The sequence below is a fragment of the Capricornis sumatraensis genome, chromosome 8 (genome assembly GCF_032405125.1).
Source record: "Capricornis sumatraensis isolate serow.1 chromosome 8, serow.2, whole genome shotgun sequence".
Lineage (NCBI taxonomy): Eukaryota > Metazoa > Chordata > Mammalia > Artiodactyla > Bovidae > Capricornis > Capricornis sumatraensis.
The window spans coordinates 25,680,768-25,703,439 of NC_091076.1; the positions used below are offsets into that span (position 1 = coordinate 25,680,768).

The window sequence follows — 22,672 nt, forward strand, 5'->3', positions numbered from 1 at the left end:
TATTATACTGTTGTGCATGATTAAGTTAATTAATGAAGGTAATTTGAAAACTGGTGCCTAGACCTAGCTTCATAATAAATATTCCCTGAAGGGCCTGGAGCCATCCAAAAGATCAGTACCTTTTTTTGGCAGCCTTTACACAGATAAAATGTGGCTAAACTGGCAGTGAAAGATATTTAATTGATGGCCCTGTGGATAGATGCAATTACATTCCTCCAAAGCCATTAGGGTAACGTAAAGTAGTCATTCATCACTGCTTTCGTTTAAAAACATGGACGTTCGTATGTACTTGAAAGAACTGGGTGGGAAATGCAGGTCTGACTACTTTTCAGATAAGGGAAAAATGCCTTTCAAATTTCTCTTGGTTAGGAGTGGGGAGAAAATTGAAAACACTGACGTTTTCAAGGCCAGAGAGTTTGCTATAACAAGTTTCTTCCATAGAATCAATCACTGAATCTAGCCTCCAGGCATCACTGTGTTGAGAATAACCTAAGAAGTGGTCATCTGTCTCAGAAGGAGAGTTAATTCCATGCCTTTTCTTAGCTGCCTGTTGCCCTGTTACTGACACTTGCTGGCGTCTGCGGTAAATCCCACTTGCTGTTGCCCATGTGTACCGTATTCTGTATGGAGCTTAATTTAGAAATATTGCTTAGTACTTGAAGTAGTCATCAGCTTTAAAAGACCCTTGATGGTGGTCTTCTCAGCTCTCCTGAAATTACTCTGAGGGAAACATGTGTGATTCCTCTCATCACTATTGTAGTTATTCAGCTTTTCTTCTCCCCCCATAAGCCCAAACAAGACAGAATGGCCAGACACCCCCAGGCCGAGGCTTCTCTGAGAGGGGGTGTGGCTTCCTAGCTTGTATGTGGCCTCTTTCTCCTGGGATGTTTGTGCCAGCCTCGCCTCTCCAGACCAGTGGAGAGGTGGGAATTGTTGGGAGCATTTAGTGGGAAATGTTGCCCAGGAATGAAAGTCCTTTGTCCCCCAGAGAGAAGCCTGGCTCTTCTCGAACGTTCCCCACTCGGCAGCACCAGCTGGCGTGATCGGGTGCTTTTGGTCGGCGCTGCACTTCAGGCTCTTCATTTAGTCCTGTGACAGTCCGTTGAGACCAGCCCTGTCACTGTCTTCGATTAGGACCGTGGCATCTGATGGGCGGAGAGGGTCACCACCTTCCTCGTGACCACTCAGCCAGGGAGGAGAGGAGCCAGAATTCGAGATGACATAACAAATCGGGCCAAGAAGGCAAACCTCACTCTGTAGAAATATTAATGATCAATAGGTGCAGATCTTTTAGCCACTACAGATGAGCTGTCTATAATGTTGCATCAGGGCTTCCTCGGCGGCTCAGTGCTAAAGAATCTGCCTGCCAATGCAAGAGACACGGGTTTGATCCCTTCCCAGGGGAAGATCCCACATGCCTTGGAGCAACGAAGCCCAGGAACCACAGCTACTGAAGCCTGTGCGCCACGATAAGAGAAGGCACAGCAGTGAGAAGCCTGCAGAGCACGAGAGAGTGGCCCCTGCTCACCACAACTAGAGAAAGCCTGAGCCGCAGCGAAAACCCAGCACAGCCAAAAATACGTAAATAAGTAAAGTAGTGTTGGGTCAGTAGATAGCAGCACCTATCTATGGAGGAGAAAGCAAAAGGCCTATCCCACTTCTGTATGGTTGGAAAATAATTCCTGGGCAGGGCTCAGACCTAACGTGTGTCTGTCTTTATGGGAGACAGTGTGGAAATGTGTTTACTGTCTCAGACTCTGTCTTTGTCTCACAAGCTAGACCTTACCTATTGCTGGAGGGACCTGCAGGGAGAAGACAGACTTCTCTATTTAGGGTTAGTGCCTTCCTTTGGGTATTCCTCCATCCATCCATTCATTCACTCTCAAATCCTTCTTGAAGATGTGTGATGAGCCAGGTCCTGAGCAGGCAGCATGCTTATGGTCTTGGACACGACTGCTGTTCCCATGAATCTCCCCGTCTACCTGAGAACTTAAACAGTCTTCACCTTTGTCTCTCCAGGGGAGGACCCCGAGGCTCGGCGACTGCGGACGGTGAAGAATATTGCTGATCTGCGGCAGAATTTGGAGGAGACCATGTCCAGTTTACGGGGAACTCAGGTTACACACAGGTACCTGGAGCGTGAATCGCTTCCCTGAATCGGTTGGTAACGTGATTATCACATGGCTGCTTCTGCCATGGTGTGTTCCCGCCCTACCCACATACGTGATTTAGTTAATAATGGAATAAATAACCTGGATTGCCAAAGTGCTGAAATTCACTGAGCACACCAGATGGCGTGCAGAAGTGTCAGGAGCAAAAATGCGTAGAGACAAATTCCTTCCCAAGGCAGAAGGTTGCTCAGTCCATTCCACAGAGGATGTGGCAGACCAGCTGCACTGAAATTTCCCTTTGCTTGCATTTTCCAAAATGATATTGGGCTGTTAAAATGAGCAGGTGAACTGTACTTGACCTGTGTGATAAAATGACTAACTCGCATTCCTGCCCTCTCTTCTGATCCCCAGCACTCTGTAACGTTGTTAGTCATGCACGTGTATAAAACACGTACGGAAATATTTAGAAAAACGGAGGATCATGTTTAAACCACGGTTTCGTTGGATGAACTCTAGGATTACATTGGAAACATTTATCAGCTTCTTTTCACGGTTGAGCGAGAAGGTGAAGAGGATGCAGCCCTGGGCATCCTTCATGATTTGGGCAGAACCAGGTTTTATGGTTTGTGTTTGGCCTTGATGATCTAGGTAAAGGCCTAGTTACCCCTGTGAGCTCCCAGGTCAGGGAGGTCTCCTTTGCTTCTCCAGTTTCAGTCTTTTTGATAAATGAACACAGCAGGAGATTGCTGGGCTCCCCCTCTGCCTGCAGCTTTGGCAGAACAGGGTTAAGCACCGTGGGTTCTTAAAGAAGACCAGGGCCTAAAGCTTGTGTGCATGTGAAGTCGCTTCTGTCTTGTCCGACTCTTTGCTGCCCCAGGGACTGTAGCCCACCAGGCTCCGCTGTCCATGGAATTCTCTAGGAAAGAATACTGCAGTGGGTTGCCATGCCCTCCTCCAGGGGGTCTTCCTGACCAGGGATCGAACCCACATCTCTTATGTCTCCTGAAATAGCAGGCAGGTTCTTTACCACTACTGCCAGCTGGAGAGCCCACCTAAATCTTAGGGGTTCCCAGGATGAGATGAGTCAGGCAGGCTGCTTCCCGGATCGGAGGGAAACAAAAGCAGCCGAGGCACCTGATCGGTTCCTTTCAGAGGCAAGTACCCTGGGTGGGATGGTGCTGGCCTGGAGCCCGGTGCTGGACTGCCCCTCTGTGATGAGATAAGTTACCTCCCTCCTTCCACCATCACTGAAACTGACTTAAAGTCAGTTCCAGCAGTTTGGTGGATTTCTTGGCTCAGGCTAAGATAGTGATCATGAGAGGAGGGAAAGCGTCCATGCTTTGTCCTGCAGGAAAGACTCTCACTCTCTCTGCTTAGTTAACACATTATTGACTGGGGGAGTTTTGCAGAAACCAGCACCTGTGGCCAGTGATTTGTTATATCAGTGAATATCGAAACACTCCCATCAATAACGCTCGAGTAACAAAAGACGTATTAATACCTCTCTGGTCAATAAGTTGTTAAGAGACCTCTGTGTTTCTCATCTTGATGGTATGGCAAGACCCGGGACGAGCTCAGTCTCCTGGCAGATTCAGACCTAGCTAGTTTCACCAGCCTAGGCATTCATCTTTCATTTCTGATCTTTTGCCCCCAAAGTTTAATTGTCATTTTGGACAAAAGAGGAGAGAAGCAAATGTGTGGGGAAAATGCATGTTACAGAGTGAGAAAATCAGGGCCCTCCCCACCTGCTTAGTCTGGAGAGAGCTGAGGATGTGAAATGTCTTAGGACCCCCGGGGAGGATGGGCACCTCCCGCCTTTAGGAAGGAAGAGATGAAAGGCAGCATCCAAGGACAAGCAGGCAGGCGCTATATCCCATCATTATCAGTCCAGCATTGTCTACTGCCCTTCCTGGGTTACAAAAAAGACTAGTTAAGATCATTTCTTTAAAGTAACTGGGGGACAGCCCTGGTGGTCCAGCGGCTAAGACTCCATGCTGCCAATGCAGGGGGCTCAGGTTCGATCCCTGGTCAGGAAACTCAGTTCCACATGACGCAACTAAAGATCCCTCGTGCTGCAACTGAGACTCGGCACCGGCAAATAAGTGAATAAAAGTAGATGTTTAAAGATGAAGCAACTGGTGGTGGGTATCTTGCACCATGTTTCGGGGGAAGAGTCCCCACTGGGCTTTCTGCAATGTCACTCAGGCAGGCAGCTTCATCTTTTCAATTTAACAGCAGAACTAACACTGGGTGGCACGTTGGTACCTTATTTTTTTATCCTGTTTTGTATATGGGAAGTATTTTATAGTTCTAGAAAAGAAAGAGGATGTAAACGCAAAGGCCGCTGGGCACATCGGGGTCTCACGCAAGGCCGGTTTTATGTCTCTAGCACGTTGGAAACCACGTTTGGCACCAACGTCACCACGGAGATCAGCGGGCGCAGTATCCTCAGCTTGACGGGCAGGCCCGCTCCCCTGGCCTGGAGGCTCGGCCAGTCCAGCCCCCGGCTGCAGGCGGGAGATGCCCCCTCGATGGGCAACGGCTACCCTCCCCGGGCCAACGCCAGCCGCTTCATCAACACCGAGTCGGGCCGCTACGTGTACTCTGCCCCCCTGCGGAGGCAGCTGGCCTCCAGGGGCAGCAGCGTCTGCCACGTGGACGTCTCGGACAAGGCGGGAGATGAGATGGACCTGGAGGCCGTCAGCATGGATGCGCCTGGCTACATGAGCGATGGGGACGTGCTGAGCAAGAACATGCGGGCGGACGACATCACCAGCGGGTGAGTACCTGGGCCGCTGCTCTTCTCATGGAGCGGCGGCCTGGCACCTACCTTCTCTTCTGCGGGACTTCCTGATGTTCTCTGGAGTGAGCTGTTCGTCACTCAGTCGTGTCTGACTCTTTGTGACCCCATGGACTGTAGCCTGCCGGGCTCCTCTGTCTGTGGAGTTCTCCAGGCAAGAATACTGGAGTGGGTTGCCATTTCCTTCGCCAGGGGATCTTTCTGAAGCAGGGATCGAACCCGGGTCTCCTGGACTGCAGGCAGATTCTTTACCGTCTGAGCCACCAGGGAAGCCCAGCGTTCTCTGGGGGAGAGCAAACTGCCTTCCTCATGTTCTGTCCATGCGGAAGGCTGTGTGCTGTGGAGGGGAGCCTTCTGGGCCGAGAGGCACACGACCTGGGCTGCAGTCCAGGCCTGGCGGTAACTCGCTGGGCAGTCCCAGCCAGGCTCCACCGGCAGCCAGAGTGACACTCGACAGCAATCCCCATGGGTAGAATCCAGACCCCTGAGCCTGGTGGATCTGGCCCTCCCCTGCCTCTGAGGGCTGGTTGTTCTCATCGAGCTTCCCTGCCTCAGGGCCTTTGCACTGTTTCTCTGCCTCGGTCCTTTCGCCCAGATCTCTATACTGGTTCCTTCTGGCTGCTCTGCCGGCATCTCTTTGAAGGGTCCTCCTTGACCCTTCAACTTCAAGTCCTATATGTGACCTGTCCCAGGCCTGTTCTCCTTCACTGTATTTATACTCATTTGGAAGCTTATCAGTGTTGAAATTACCCTGGGTGTGTGTTTCACTCACTCGTGTCTGGTTCTTTGCGACCCCGTGGGGTGTAGCCCGCCAGGCTCCTTCGTCCGTGTGATTATTCTGAGAATGGGTTGGTATTTTATTGTCTCTCCGCCTGCTCATGCTTACAGCGGTAAGTGCCATGGTGCAGCAGGGCAATCGGCTTGCCCACCACTGAATCCCCAGTGCCTCGTACATGTAGGAGTGTATAAACTGCTGAACTGGTGAGCACGTGGCGGCATGGAGGAAGGAGCAAGCCCAGCCTCCCTGTAACATGCGAAGATAAGCAGAGCGATGAGATGATGCCTGAGCTGGGCCGTGACCCTGTGTGGCCCGAGGCTTGGCTTCCTGCATTTGACCCACTTGCAGATCCCTGGGGAAGCTGAACAAGTATCCGTTTACCCTACTTGCCCATGATCCCTTCATCTGTTAACCTGGCTTGCCCAGAAGTCCTTCAAGATCTTTCCCTCCTCTAACATTCCAACAGGTAAAATTACAGATGATAAAAATCAGGCCTGAGGATCATGCCGTTCATTTTCCTGAACATAGTGATCAAGAACCCCGTGGGTGGGTCAGTGTTTTCTTAATAATAGCTCATTCTCCCACTGTGTGCCAAGCATTGTGCTAGGCGCTTTATATATATTATCTTCTTCCCTCACAGCAGTCCTTTGAAGTAGGCAATATCATACATCCCCATCTTAAGGGGGAGTAAACTGAGGCTCAGGAAGGTTAAATCACTTGCCCAGGTTGAGTAGTTAAGAGGCAGGGCTCAGAGCTAGTGCTTCTGAACGCAGGTCCTTAACCAGGGTACCGGCCCATCTTCTCCAGGATTTCATTGCTGTGTTGAAATAGCACAGCTACTTGAGTTTCTTTCAGAATTGATTTGCTTAGTTCTACCTGTCTGTCCAGAAATGTTCTTTTATTTTAAAGCTTAGAGATAGGGGTACTTTGGCTTTCTGCCTGTTATTTTTAGAACCATCCCACGGTGAAATCTTGGAAGACAGGCGCCACCAAACTCTTCGAGTGCAACAGCTTTCTGCTCCCCTCATAGCTGGGAAAGTTAACGGTAGATCAAATGATTCCGTTAACTTAGAGCATCATTTTGTGTCTCTAGTTTAACGTGAACATGAAAACAGTGCGTGTGTGCATGCATGCTAAGTCACTTCAGTCGTGTGCGGCTTCGATCCTGTGGACTGCAGCCCGCCAGGCTCCTCTGTCCACGGGATTTTTCAGACAAGAATACTAGAGTGTGTTAGCATGCCCTCCTCCAGCGGGATCTTCCCAACCCAGGGCTTGACCCGTGTCTCTCTTGTCTCATGCTTTGGCAGGCGAGTTCTTTACCACTATAGCGTCACCTAGGAGGCCCATGAAAACAGTAATGTGTGTGTATTACTAACATTGCATATAGTTTAATCTTTTAAATTATTTTAATAATTTACAATTAAATTTTTATTAAAATTAAAAAGTTAAAATAATTTATAATTAAATTTTGTTAATAATTATTTTATTATTATTATTTCAAAGACGCTTACTCCTTGGAAGGAAAGTTATGACCAACCTAGATAGCATATTAAAAAGCAGAGACATTACTTTGCCAACAAAGGTCCATCTAGTCAAGGCTGTGGTTTTTCCAGTGGTCATGTATGGATGTGAGAGTTGGACTGTGAAGAAGGCTGAGCGCCGAAGAATTGATGCTTTTGAACTAGGATGTTGGAGAAGACTCTTGAGAGTCCCTTGGACTGCAAGGAGATCCAACCAGTCCATTCTGAAGGAGATCAGCCCTGGGATTTCTTTGGAGGGAATGATGCTAAAGCTGAAGCTCCAGTACTTTGGCCACCTCATGAGAAGAGTTGACTCATTGGAAAAGATTCTGATGCTGGGAGGGAATGGGGGCAGGAGGAGAAGGGGACGACAGAGGATGAGATGGCTGGATGGCATCACGGACTCGATGGACATGAGTCTGAGTGAACTCAGGGAGTTGGTGATGGACAGGGAGGCCTGGCGTGCTGTGATTCATGGGGTCGCAAAGAGTCGAACACGACTGAGCGACTGAACTGAGAAGACCGTTGGTATTCAGCATGGTGTCAAGGTTATCTTTATCACTTCCCACTGTGATATACAACCAAACATTTTGGGATCATTTTGAGATTTTCTTATTTAGTAAGAAGCATTTATTCTCTTGTCAGGTCAGTCTTTTAAAAAGTGAAGGTGTGTTTATTTTCATGTACTACCAACAGTTTCCACAAGGTGGCGACATTGAAACACCGTAAACTGAACCTTAGTGATGTTACAGTGAGACATTCCCAGACTCTTTAGCTATTCAAACCAGAGCCGTTATCCCTGCTAAAAAGCACAAATGTTTACATTTCACTTCCTGCTTTGGGAAGCTTACATTTTTAGCAAGTGAGATAGCACTTAGAGCAAGTGTAGATAAAAGTGTGGAAATGTAAGCAAACCACCCAGTTATTGAAATTGGAGTACGCTGGTCTATTTCCAACTCCCTCCCTCTCCCCACCGCCCCCCCAGCCACCCGCCCCAGTTACTATTAATGTAGAAACTTACCTGCCCAGTGAAGAGAGGCAGCACAGATGGCATCTCACACTCCTCCTAGTTGTGAGATTCTAGAGCACTAGTTAAGCATGACTCCACTCTGTGGAAGTGCGTGTGAGTTTCTGCTTTGAGGTTCAGTTACCCGCTCGCCTTTATATGCGGAGCTCAGGGCACACCATATAATGTCCTTTGTACTTAGTTCTTTTTCCTTTTATACACATGACAAGGCTGTAGATACTGAAGGACTGGTCCTTTAGTCTGTGCTTCAGAATCTGCCCAATCAGCCATATTGCTGAGGCAGTTGGTGTAGTGGAAAGAAAACAGACAAATATCAGATAAGATTGAATCCCGCTCTACCACTGCTGAATTCTGTGACATTTAAGCACGTTATTTAGCTTCCCGAAGCCTTGAAGCACTATAATGAATTTGGTTTTTAACCTTCTGCAGTTAGATTTCTCTTTGAGGTTTTATCTAATTAATGGCAAACAGCTGATGAAGACGCACAGTTTCAGACAGTGTTCAGATGTCTTATCAGCCTCAAAGATCCCACTGTTCACTTGGGAACAGTGAAATGGTTACAGTTTTCATCCAGATGTTTGTTTGACTTAGTGGAAGCAGTCTTGATGTATGAGTATTATGTAAATCAGTGTGGAGGCTCTTTGAGGAAAGTTCTTGTAAAAGTTTACAGCAAGTGTATTTAGTAACACTGATGTGGAAGTAAATTCTAGTTTTGGAAAACCCATGGCCTTTGTTCTTAGAATGACGCTGGACCGCAGCTTGTTCAAATAGCTGTATTTTGATGCCTCCAGCTCCTTGTCGCTCCTGGATATGAACGCGTGTGCAGCTGTGTACCATTAGGGCTCCCCTACGACGTTACTTGATTTCCGTGGAGTTTACTAAGGAACTGATGGCACACGCCTTTGGTCTCTCTGTGTGTGTACTTACTAAACCCTTCTATCGCACTTAGCATGTGCCAGGCATGTCTAAGCTCTTTACAAGAAATCGCCTGACCTCACCACTTCATTTTATTAGACTGATAAATTGGAATTCAGCTGTGGTTAGTGGAAAAGGAATTAAAAGTAACAGACGTAGATGTCTCTTACTAAGATTTGATCTGTGAAGTCGATCCATCTACTCATCTTCTGAAACTTCAGAGCGCCATATGGTATAGAGTGAAATTAAAGGGACAGACTTAGAGTCCATATGTTTGGAAAGATTTTTTTTTCTTTTCAAAGGAGTCATTGAGTTGTAATAATGTTCCATACTATGAATATACCTCCTTTCCTGGAAAAAAGAAAAGACCATTTAAATGCAACATCAGAAATTTCTCTAAGAGCCTTTGATGGCTTCCCATTGCCTGTGGGAACAAATGTCAACTTCTTAACAGGGAGGCTGCTTATGGGCTTTCCCTCAGCTGCCCTCCCAGCCTCCACCCTGACCACGTCGGTCCTCACGTGCCCTGTACTCCCCAGTGTCCCCGGCTTGTGCCATTTGTTACCCGAGGTCGTTTCCTGCATTTGCAAAGCTCTGTGCCATAGGACCTGTCTCTGTCTCCCTGGAATTTCTTTCCCCCCAAGCTTATCTGACTTTTCAAAACAGAACAACCTCCTTTGTGGTGCTCCTAGACTCCCTCAGGCAGAGTGAGCTCTGTCTCATTTCTTGATCCACACCCAACCTTGCGTGTGAACCTTTTGCTTTGCACTGGAAGTGTTTGAAGGGGGACTGTGTTGAGGAAAGAGTATCGTCTTGAGAGGCAGGCAGATTTGAGATTTAATCTTGCTCTGCCAAATGAGGGCTTCCCTCATAGCTCAATTGGTAAAGAATCTGCCTGCAATGCAGGAGACCCTAGTTTGATCCCTGGGTCAGAAAGTCGCTCTGGAGAAGGGGAAGGCTGCCCACTCCAGTGTCCTGGCCTGGAGAGTTGTGTGGACCGTAGAGGCCACGGGGTCGCAGAGAGTCGGGCACGACTGCGCGACTTTCACTTCTGCCAGATGAACTAAGAACGAGTTTTCATTTGAGAGTTAGACACAGACCTTGAGGATCGCCTGGGAGAGTCTGGGCTACTCGAGAACCATCACGCACAACATATGCGTTGTGTGTCTGTCCTCCGCCAAACATGGGGCTCCCAGAAGGCAGGCAGCACCCATTCTTTGTCTCAGATTCTAGCACAAGTAGGAATTTCATAAATATTTTGTGAATGGTCTGTCCTTCATGCCTACCCTCACAGGCCTCTGGGCTTATATAACTTGCCACCACCAACTGTGTTAGGCAGTCATTCTATTTACAGAACACTTAACAGAAAATCAATTTAGCCTCTGGTATTTCTTTTCAGGGCAACGCATAGCTCCATCTAGTGGCGCATACAGGGTGTGATGCGGTGGTTTGGTTGCTGCTAACTCAGAGTCATTTTATTGGTTTACGACTCAGAGCTGGTGTTGTTCAACACTGAGAGAGTGGGGAGTGTAGTGGTTGGCTCATCTTTGGATGTGGCCTGGCCGGGAGTCTAGTGCAGGACAGGACACGGGGCTGTGAGCAGGCAGGTCTTCAGAGTCGGCTTTTCGATGATGGCAGTCTTCCCTGCTGGGTGTCAGGGGTTACCCCATCAACGGATGCCACACATGCCTGCTGGGAGACTTCACCCCTCAGCAGCTGAGGAACCCGTCCTCACTGAATTCCTTACACCTGCATAGAAATGTCGTGGCACGTCTTTGCTCCAGCTGCGATGGCAGAATACCTCGGGCTGAGCGACTTCAATAGCAGACACCTACTGCTCACAGTTCTGGAGGCTGGAAGTTCATGACCAAGGTACCAGCGTGGTCACGTTCTGGTGAGCACCCCTTGCTGGCTTGCTGTGTTCCTCCCAAAGCAGAGAGAAGCAGGTCTGGAGTGTCTTCCTCTTCTTCTAAGGGCCTTAATCCCCTGTGGGGGTCCCCACCCTCGTGATCTCTTCAAACCCATTCACCTTCCGGAGGCCCCACCTCCTAATGCCATCACATTGGTGACTAGGGCTTCACCACATGATTTTTCAGGGCTGCGGGAAACACAGACGTTTCACCACAACGGGGTGTTTATGCTTCCGTGCAGCCTTCTCATGCACTCCTCCCTGTGTTGCCTTTCCCATCGTGGCCTGCCAGGTCACCTCCTCCAGGAAGCCTTCCCCGATTCTATCCAAGCAGAGCCAGTGGTTCTTTCTTCTGGGCTCTGATAGTCTTCGACATACCTGTAATAGTACTGACAGCGTCACACCAGAATTATTACAAATATATCATGTGTGTATAAAATCAAACCAGGCATCCATACAAAACATCTTTTCAGATTGTTTCGGCACATTGGTTATGAGACACGGACAGAGCCCATGCCTGTTACCAGCTCTTAGAGGTTGAAGTCCAGTCTGTCTTGGGGGCTCTCTTGTCTGCACTGGCTAGCACGATGCCTGTTCCATAGTAAGTGACCAGTCAACACTCACTGACTAAAGGCTACAGGGACCTTCAGCGAAACAAGAGCAGTCACAGGCCTCTGAGAGAAGATGCGCCTTAGGTTGAGGCCCCTTGAACTTGATGCCCTGGCCACATGGTCTTCCTTTCCGTGGCTCTATCTGTTCCAAACCTGTGTCTCCCTCAATCCCAGCGAGCTGGACATCGACAGTGCAAGGGAAAGAAAGTGCCAAGGCCATACTCCGTGGGGACGGGAGCGGAGGTGCCCTGTTCCTCTCTTCCTTTCTTCAGAGACCATCATGGGACAAATGACGGAAGCATTTCTCATCAAGTCAGCATACGATACAGCAGGGCTCTTCTCTGCTAAATGTTTCTCTTGGTCTTTGCAGGCCAGACCTGAAGGCACCTTGACAGGCTGTTGTTCCTGGCAAACTGATAGGAAAGGATGCCAAAACACTCCTTTTGGCCAAAATGCACGCAGCCAAGATAAACAGTTTTAGGTGAGGCTGTCCTGATAGGGGCACGATAGGGTCCAGCCGGATGCGGCAGGTGCCTCTGAGGCTCGAAAAGGTGGGCTTGTGCTTCTCCAGGTTGATCCCTCTGAAGTGGTCTTGGTTTTGGGGTTCCTGGAAGGCTGGGAAGTTCCAAGTCTCCCGTCGGACACTGGTCAAGTCTCAGTGGTATTCGGGAGGCTGAACTACCATGGAAGGGTGGAGACTGCTCTCTAGACAGATCTGTAGGGCCTTGGAAAAACCCCTTGTCCCTAATGCCCTACATTCCTTTTATAAACACTCACACATCAAAAATCCAGGGAGTGGTTAGGACTCTTTACTTTCAGTGGGAAGGGCACAGGTTCAATCCCTGGTTAGGGAACTGAGATTTTGCAAGTCATGTGATATCAAAAAAATAAAATAAAATGGTGCTCCAGCATGAATCCATGGGCCTGGGGTAGCCCATTGTGTTAGTGGTGGAACTGGACCAGGTCCCAGTCTTTCAGCCTCTCTGTTCCTCCCTACTTCCCTTGGTGTTTCCTCACTTCCCTTGGTGATTTGTACAAGTCTTAGCAGTGTATGAATTCACAGAAACCAGGAATGCTTGGCCCCTTCTGATATTTTCCTTGGTGTTAAAATTCATAGGCAAACCCTGTGACCCGTTTCCCTGGGCAGAGTGAGCGAGCACGGGGGGTCGTGCAGCGGGCAGGATTCATTTCCCGAAGTGTCGCTGAGCACATGCCAGCTCTCCTCACCTGGCTGTGACATCATCTGACCCGGGCAGCGCTGCGGACTGGTGGCTCTGGCTACCAAGATGAGTTGTCTGTCCCCAGTGGCTGGGGCGGCATCGCTTTTGAGCACGTCTTCTTCCCCATACCGCAGACTTGCTTGATTTACTGAGTGTGGACAATAACTCAGCCCTTGTAGGCAGCTGAGCAGGCAGTTTAATCAGAGGAGAAAGAACAGTTGAGCTCAGGACATGGTGAAAGTAGAGAAATTCTCCAGCTTCCCAAGCCTGCTCACGCCACTGTTGGTGTCAGTGACGATAGATTTAGCAGGCAGAGAACAGAATGCAAAAAAGGTTTCCTGGAGAACAGCCCCGTGGAGAAATGAAGTGTGGTCCAACTTTGACATGGGCAGCTCAGACGTTACTCTTAAGAGCAAATGTTGGCCTAGTAATTTATGGGGAAGAGAGAGGGGGAAAAGCGGGGGAGAGGGGTGCCTTGTCTTCTCAGGAACTGGGTCCCGACTGCTTGGGAAATTCCTAGCTTGCTTTGAGATTTGATCCCTTCCCACTCCCACCCCCGACCACAGAATCCTGCAGGGAAGGAAGGGGAGAAGTGAACGAAAGTGGGTGCTCTGGGGAGAAGAAAACCCTCTGGAGGGGCCGCCCGCCGCCTGCTCGCCCATCCTCAGTGACATCTTCCCATGCATGGGCTCCCCTGGGCCTGGAAACCCTTCCTGGTCCTGCCTTCTGGGGAGGCTCCAGGCAAAAGGCAGTAAAATGCCATTTAAAAAGTGTTTATGGAGTTTGTTGTGTACTGGAGACCGTGCCGAAGACAGGAAGGCTGAGGGAAACGAGTGAGACGCAGAGCATCCCCGAGGATGCTCACAGAACAGGCAGGTGACAGGTCAGTGTCAGGGCGGGGAGCTCCGGAGAAGGGAAGCAGCGCCTTCAAAGAGGACAGTGAGCGGAGACGAGTGTGTGCTGTGAGCTAGGGGCCACGGCGCCAAGGCCAGCCTGGCTGCTCTGCTCTGGGCTTGGTGCCCCGGAGCACGCTCCCGGGCCCATCTCAGAGCTCTTGTGTGGCTTCAGTGAGTTCATGCCCGTGAACTTGGCCCAGAGGCTGCCGGCTGCATGGACAGAGCACTCAGCACTGTGTTTGGTGTCCCCCACCAGCAGCAGCGATAGCACCTTCAGGACCCATGAGCTGAGCCTTGAAGGATAAGCAAGCAGCCAGGCAGACGGAGGTCAAGAACAAAGGCATGAAGACATATGGGTGCCGGGTGTAGTTCTGTAAGGGTGGTGCCTTGTTTGGGGGTGGGTTGGCTGGAGATTCAAGACTGGTGGGGGTGGGCTCAGGCCAGGAGCTCTGAGTCCAGGGAGGGGTGACGCAGCTCTGGGTAAGGCCAAGGCCCCAGGAATGGGCACATGGGGCCAGAGAGACCCTCTCCTAAAACTCCGCCTGACCTGGGGGCATGGAGGCGCCAGAGAGTCAAGGTCAGCTCCCAGGCTCCGGCCTGCGCTGCACTGTCTGAAATAGCTGATGTCTGTCCATCCTTTGCCAGCTTGCCCTCTTGCCTCTTGGCACCGCTCACTGCCCTTAGACTGTCTCAGGCCTGCAGGCCACCCCCGGACCAGGGCCGGCTGAGTGTTTCAGCACTTTAGGAAAACCCCACTCCCACAGCCTTCCAATTCTTGCCCGGGGGGAAGCTCCGGGCCCAAGGGGACCTGTGCTCAACAGTCAAGTCTAACCCAAGACAGATGGTGGTAAATGTTCACATTGGGAGGCACGATTTGGGGGGTCTGACAATAGGGCAGGCCCTGAGGGGACCTCTTCTGTTCTCACTTTCTTCTCTGGGGAACGGGCTTCCCTCATCTACAGATGAGAATATTAACGTCTGGAGTTGCGGTGACCGATTGAATGAGGTGACATGCGCACTGCTCACTGCTGCTAGACCCTTCCAAACCCTTCTTGTAATAGTGATGGTGTTGCCCAGATTAAATGGGGTAGGATGCACGTATAATACCCATTTCAGGGCCTGGTGCGGGGTAACAGTACGTACTATATCCCATTCCCTTCTTCCCTTCTGTTGGAACAGACTTCCTGCCCTTCACAGGGCTCTTCGTTGGTGAGCATCATCAATGCAGCCGCTTTGGCCTTACTCAAATCAGCCCCACGTATCCAACCAAGGGAAAGTCTTCATTAATCTGTGCTGCAGAGACTCCATTTTTAATTATTTCAAGTCAACAAGTTTTTTAACAGGGGTCTCCTCCGTCCCAGGCTTTACTCTGGGGTGTCTGACTGACAGGATCAGTTCTCAGGCTGACCATTTGGTATGCCTTCTTTTGCAATCTCACTTTTGATCGATATAGGTCCTTCGTCAGGATAAAGCAGGGACTGTGAGCTCACAGTTGCCAAAGGATGCTTACACATGCAGGGAAAACAAATGCCAGCTCTGCAGCCCTCGATGGATGATGGAGTAGGGGCTAGTGTATATCACACATCTTCTGTGTGCCAGGTACTATATATAACCCCTGAACTTTATAGGATGTTTTCATTTTACTGATAAAAATGAAGAGCCAAGAGGCTAGTTGTTAACTTCGTTGCTGTTAAGCGCATGAACGAGATTTGCAACAGATGGCTGCCCTTCTCTTCTTTCCCTTCGTGTGCCGGCATTTCATTAAGATCTCGGTTCCTCTGTTTCTTCCAGCAGAGTATTTTCTGCTTTCTTCAGGACTGCCTTCTCTGGTGGAGTCTTCAGGCTCCTCTTGCTCTACTCCGTGTTTTGCAAAGGTACCGTATTTTAAAAAATTTGTTCATTCGTTTACTTACTTTTGGCTGCGTCTTCCCTGCTGTGTGTGGACTTTCTTCAGTTGCGATGAGCAGGGGCTACTCTCTAGTTGTGATCCACGGGCTTCTCATTGTGGTGGCTTTTCTTGCTGCGGAGCACAGGCTCCACGGTGAGCCGGCTTCAGCAGCTGCAGCATGTGGGCTAGGGAGTTGTGGCTCACGGACTCCAGAGGGCGGGCTCAGTAGTTGTGGCACATGGACCGAGCTGCCCTGTGTATGCGGAATCTTTCCAGACTAGGTATCGAACCTGCATTGGCAGGCAGATTCTTGAACAGTGGGCCACCAGGGAGATCTGCGTGCCTACCTTGAATGGAGAGATTATGTCACAGGTGGAACTGAAGGTCCTCTGTTTTTCCTGTTTAGCCTTTGCGTGGCTCTTGTCTAGAAAACCCAGTCGTATTTATCTTTGTCTTCAGCTTTTAGAGCACCGAAAGCAACCTTTCCAGCTACTTTTCAAGGGCCAGCCGCTACAGAGTGGTTCTACAGATTTATGATGGCAAGGTTGGAGGCCACCAAGTTCGAGTTGAGGTAAAGATGAAAAGAACCATTTGGATGAGGTTGGGAGTATTTTGGCCCTAAAATAGACCATATGTGCCTGCACTGAGATCAAGATAAGAAATTGAAATTTTGTTGGGAACTGATGATCCTCTCACCATGCTGCTCTGGAGACATGGTTGAATGGAAGAAACTTTAGATTCGTGGTCAGAAGATCTGACTTTCATATTCCTTGCTTGTCAGCTGTGTGACCTTGGCGAATTGGCTTCCTTTTCTAAGCCTGTTTCCCGCTTATTCAGCGATAGGCTGCCTCTTCAGTGTACAGAAGAAAAGAAAGGAGATAGTGTTTCAAAAGTGTTTGGCACATTCGGAATGGTCGTTCCTTTTGGGGTTTTGGAATCATTGCCTCTATTTGCTTTCCTGCTCTTTTATCCTACTTAGAATGTTAATTAAGATGAGGTAATACCATTTCTTATTCTTGAGCACGATAGCCAGATACATGCTAAGTGGGTGAGAGTCTGTCTGTGTATTAGGGTTTGTCAGAGGGAAAAATGGTGTTGCATCTCAAACCCAAAGACAGCCTAGAGGCGGAATTTCCTCTTCCCTGGGAACATCTGTCTTTTATTCTCTTTTGACTTTCAATGGATTAGATGAAGCCCACCCATATTTTGGAGCATAATCTGCTCTACTCAAAGTTTACTAGTTTAAATGTTGATCCCCTCTAAAAAGCAGCTTCACAGCAGTATCTAGGCTAATATTTCCCCAAGTGTCTACGTATCACAGCCTAGCCAAGTTGACCCATAAAATTAACCATTACAGTCTGCCAGCAGGCTATGTAGTGTGATCAGTAGGAGTGAGTCATCTGGGTCAGGAAGCGGCTTACCTGTGGTCTAGAGACAAAGAGCAACACAGCTTGTAGAAACATCTGTGAGGGCTCGAGGCTAATACATCCTACCTGGGGTATGACCACAAATCATGAGTCTGTGCATGCCTTGGAAAATCATCACACCCCCTCCAGAATTCCCAGGTCCTGAAAAGCAATGTCCCCAAGAAGTAGAGGTTTTGATCTTTCCACTTAATCCTGACATGGACACCTCTAAAGGGATGATGATTTTTTTGAGACTCCAGAGTAAAATAAGATTCAGAGTCTAAGGAGAGGCCCACGTCTGTCTCCAGGATCTTCCAGCTATAAATCAAGCCCATATTCACCTCTTGATCTTGTAACAAGCTGGAGACCGGGGTCTGTGTTTCTCTTTGCTGCATCATTGGGGTCCATGTCCCAGTTCCCAGAGCTTTGTACTTGTCATTGCCCAGGCATCTGTTTTGAAATAAGAAATCTCACATACTTGAACAGTGAAGTTTAAAGGGTAAAGACAGCTCAAGTTGTTAGAAACGTGGGACAGAATAAATGTGGTGTTGGCTCTGCTGAGCTGGGAAAAGGCCACGTAGAAGTCAACCAGCCTGCCTGCTAGCGTGTGTCCTTTTGCCTGTCTCGCAGCGGTGGTACTGGAATTCACAACAGCTAAGCTGCTCTGGGGTCTCTCTCATGGGCTGGGCGCTCAGTGGAGCTCGCTACATGCATTATCTCACTTGTCCTTTACATCAGTTTTTTGAAATAAAGGCTGCTTTTCATCCTCTCTTTATGACTTGAATAGGTCACACAGCTGGTAATGTTACCCAGTCCAGACTCATACCACTCCCTGCACAATAACCCAATAAATTGAGGGGTGCGTTGTTGGGTAAAGGAATGGCAACTTTATTTAGAAAGCCAGCAGATGGAGAGGATAGTGGACTGGTGTCCCAAAGAACCATCTTATTCAAATTAGAATTCAGGCTTTGTTTACACTGAAAGAGAGGGCGTGTGATTGGTTGTTGCAGACTTCTTAAGGTCAGAATCCTTAGCTCTTGCAGCAGCCCACTGTCAGTCAGATACTATGTCCCTGTAATTCTCAAGAAGACACATGTTATACTCTGTTCTACAACTGTTTTTCTCTATATGAATGGAAAAGTGCTACACCCTTAAAGGTCAGAGCCTTGACAAGTATCCTGTCTATTTCAGGCCATAGACAACATTCCCAACCTGTAGCAAAAGTAATAGAACACAAAGCCAAAGAAACAGCTCCAATATGGAGTCACATTTGTTCTTCCCAGTTACAGTAACTGATGGGACCAGGTGTTTAACCAGGCTGAATTCAGAGCCTGTGCTCCAGGACTCTGTAGTATGGCTTCTTGCTATAGCTCTAATTATATGGAAGGCAAGACCAAAAAGGAGTGGGCATCTGTGAACATTACAAACCCTTGGTTTCCCCTGTGCCATATTCAGTTCAGATTGCTCAGTCGTGTCCGACTCTTTGCGACCCCATGAATCGCAGCACGCCAGGCATCCCTGTCCATCACCAACTCCCGGAGTTCACTCAGACTCACATCCATTGAGTCAGTGGTGCCATCCAGCCATCTCAACCTCTGTCATCCCCTTCTCCTGCCCGCAATCCCTCCCAGCATCAAAGTCTTTTCCAATGAGTCAACTCTTTGCATGAGGTGGCCAAAGTACTGGAGTTTCAGCTTTAGCATCATTCCTTCCAAAGAAATCCCAGGGCTGATCTTTAGAATGGACTGGTTGGATCTCCTTGCTGGTGCCATATTAGGGAGTGTTAAAACCATATAAACAGATGGAGGGTGATGTTCAAAGGGTAAGGCTTGAAGGGTTGAGTTGCATGCAAACTTTCACTTGGCCAGTGTTTGTGGAAGGACCAAAGAGGCTGGCTGAGGTGGGGGCCAAAGGGAATACTTTTGTTTGCCTCAAAAGCATTATTTTGCATTTCATTTCAATTAAATGGCTTAGGTTTTGCTATAGCATTAGAAACACTTGTATCAACATTCTCCAGGTGCTGGCCGGCAGACAGTGAGTGGGGACGAAACTGATGTGTGTGTTTTGGAAACAAAAACCAATGAGATGGTCAGAGTCAGGAAGATTGAGTTTGAGCCCCTCCTGCATGGTGATTTCTTGAAGCACCTCACCGCAATGTGGCTTCAGGCCATGAAGTCTCATCAAAGTGGGCATTTTAGTCACCGGCGGTTTCCAGCCTTTGTGCATGTGATACGTGAACTTCTCTGAGGAAATTGTAGTCGTGTAGCCTCCCATCCACTGGAAACCCAAACAAAACACACAATTACAAGCTCAGCGCCACCCGGAGACCCCAGAACCACGCACGGCACGTTAGAGCTTTATTAATCGACTGACTTTTGCCTCACGCTGTGGGAGTTGTTAATTAAAACCACTCAACCGTTGAGTTGGAAGAGAGGGAGGGAGACAGAGAGATTGAAGACAGCTAACAGCCGGGCTTCCCTCCCGCCTTGGCAGGCTGGCGCAGCTATTTTAGAGGTGGACACAGGCTTTACGGTTGAATAAACCCTTCTCCAGAGGTGTGTGTAAGGTTTCCTGGGAACGGCTTTCGTTTAATGCCCTGCAGCCAGGCCTCCTGTGCACAAAGCTTCTGACCAAGTATGCAGAACAGTTAACAGTAAGGATGATGGTGATGAAAATGGCAGCGACCCTGTATTACTGTTTAGAGAGCACTTCTAAATGCCTGGCTCGGTGTGCGGCGCTTTATACACCTTGTCTCTTGTCCCTCACCGTCGTCCGTGTGGTCATCTGCTCCGCCCAACAGGGACGCAGGGACTCACAGGGCATCCGTATCTGGCCCAAGGTCACAGAGCTGGTGAGTTAGGGAGCCAGGACTCCCACACACCTGACTGCAAAGCAGAAGGGCAGCCACCCTGTCTCAGGGTGTTTTCTGAGAACCCTGTAATCTGCGTAAGCATGTTAAAAATCTAACCCCTCTTCTCCCCGTCAAACCTGATTCTCCTCTTACGTTTCCATATCCATTTCTCTTCCACAGCCAGAAAATCAGGCAGAATCTCAGACTCTTCTGTTCTGTTGTTCCTGGAAGGCTGGTCACCAGGGTCAATGGATTCTCTCTCTTCACTGTCTCTTACCGTGGTTTTGTCCAGTCTTTCTGCTCAGGTTTCTCCCCAAGATGATTGCATTTGCCCTTTCCTTGCTTTCTTCACCTCTGATCCCAGTGCATATCCAACAAGTCCATCCTACTCTTGGGCTAGAAAACTCTTTCTAGAGTATTAATCTGATTACATGATCACCTGTTTATCATTTCTCAGTGGCCCCACCTTGCCTGGTGGGTAAACTCTTGAGTTTCTGTGGCTGTATGATAAATGACTCCAAAATCTGGCAGCTGGAAAGCAGTGTTTGATGATGCTCACAGGTCTCTATCTCAGGATTGGGACAAGGTTACAGCAGAGACGGCCTGTTTGTGCTCCCCACGTCTGGAGTCTCAGTGGGGAGGCCCCCAGGGCTGGAGCTGGCTTAATAGTGAGGGGTCCATGCTGTTCCAAAGCTTGTTCACTCACACATCTGACACTTAGGCTGGGACAACTTGAAGGTAAGGACGCCCGTACCTTTCTCTGTGGCTTGGCTTCCTTCGAACTTGGAAGCCTCCAAGCCCCAAGGACAAGTGTTACCGTGAGCAAAGCAAAGGTGGCCTTTTCTCCTCTACCTTGGAAGTCGCAGAGTGTCACTTTCACCCAGCTGTGTTGGTCAAATCAGTCACAGGCCTCCAGTTCACTAGCGGGATCGTAGATCCCACCTCTCAGGGGACAGGGCACCTTGAAGAAGACCATTCGGGATGGCGATGTTGTGGAGCCGTCTTTGGAAAGTACAGTTGCCCCACCCCACCCCGTGCATTGTCCAGCATGCTGAGACACCTGGCCCTCCATGGTCTTCCGTTGGAGGGTAAGTTTTGTGGAGACAGAGCTTGTCTGTCTCACTGACCACGTATCTCCTGTGCCCAGCACAGTGCTTGGCACAAAGGAAGCCCTCCTTTTCATGGGGAACTAATGAGGGATCTGCTTGCCCAGCCCCATAGCTTGTCCTCTCCACTGCCCCCTGGATGCCCATTCCTCCCCCACTGGCACTCTGGCCCTGCCACTCTGGACCACTGACATTTTCCCTGATGGACGTGCCACGCGCTCAGACCTCTGTGCCTTTTACATGTGGTCGGTCTCTCTCTGTCCATAAATCCCTCCCTGCTCCGTTCCCCCCACCTGCTGCAGTCCTTTAAGAATCTGCTGAAGCTGGGAAGCCTTCCCTGACAGTACCAGCAGATGTCGGCTTCCCTCCGGTGGGTCCCAGACAGCTGGTAATGCCTCGCAGATGGCTCATCTCGGTTCCTTTTGCTTTGTCTGTTTGTATAACTGTCTGTCCCCTAGATTAGGATATCTGTGAGCAGAGGAATTGTGTCTTTTCACACCTGCATTTCTAACGTCTCCTGCCAGACCTGCTGTATATGCTTGGTCATGTGTTTGGAATGAAGGGAGAGAGAAAGAGGGTAATTATATCAGTGGTACCACTGGTACTGATGCTACTGCTGTTGCTGATAATAAGGGCACCCAGTGTCGTGGAGTACTTTTAATATGGCAGGTGCTTTTCAGGTATTATATCATTGGATTCTTAGAGAAATCCTAGGAGGCCCGTAACACTGTTATTATCCCCATTTTATACACATGGAAACTGGATAAAAGAGGCCACTCGTCCAAGGTCATCCGACTACTAAGGGATACAGCCAGTTTCAGGAAGCTTGACGACTTGGTGCTGCCACCTGCTGAGTTTTAGGTTCTAAAGATCTCTCTTTATAAAGATATAAATCCTACCTTCAACTGGATTGGTAGGATAATAATGTGGGAAGTGACAGAGTATCTGCTGGCCAGAAGGTGTCTGTTTTGTTCTTGGTGCCAGGTTTGAAGAGGTTCAGAATCAGGCAAGGGTTTGTTTAGGGAAGGGTGACAAGCAAGGAAAAGGGTTTGAATGTCATAAAAATGTTCACAGAAGCTAGATCTGCTTGACATGGAAAATACTTAGAAGAGCAATAGGTTTAAAAGGACCAAACTGAAACTGGAGGTTAGACTTCCATTTTTTATTTCCTAAACACGAAGGTGACTGTTAAAAAACATGCTGAAAATCAAAGCTGTCCAAAGCGGGCTGGGCTCCTTGTAAGAACATGAGCCTCCTTCCTGTTCCTGAGAGTAATCAAGCAGAACCTGGAAACCTGTTTCCACGCGTTGCAGAAGGAATTGTTGCATGAGATGAGAAGCTGAGAGAAGGGACCTGTAAAAGTTCTTCCCAGCGTAAGATTCAGGGCGTTCGGTTCCCATGGAAATCACTGAGGTTCTAATAAGGATGGAGCAGAGCTGGGTGTTGAGCTCAGGAGAAGGTCTCTTTGACAAGCCTCCGGGTGGTAGCTGGGCACAAAAGCTATTCCTTCTGAAAATGTTCTGACGCAAGCCCCCTTCAGATAAGCACAAAAATCAGACCCACCTCCTTCGCTGTCTGCAGGTTCTGGACTGGCGGCCTTCGGAGGAGCTGTAGAGAATCAGCTGACTGCACAC

The 22,672-nt window shown here is 49.0% G+C and overlaps 1 protein-coding gene across 1 annotated transcript in view; it reads left to right on the forward strand.

The window, feature by feature from the left end:
* Window positions 1-22,672, forward strand: part of NAV2 (neuron navigator 2) — a 421,834-nt gene that overhangs the window by 253,998 nt on the left and 145,164 nt on the right. The window contains exons 9-10 of the mRNA XM_068977628.1: window positions 2,020-2,128; window positions 4,501-4,890. Coding sequence (XP_068833729.1) covers window positions 2,020-2,128; window positions 4,501-4,890 — 499 coding nt within the window. The remainder of the gene's footprint in view (window positions 1-2,019; window positions 2,129-4,500; window positions 4,891-22,672) is intronic.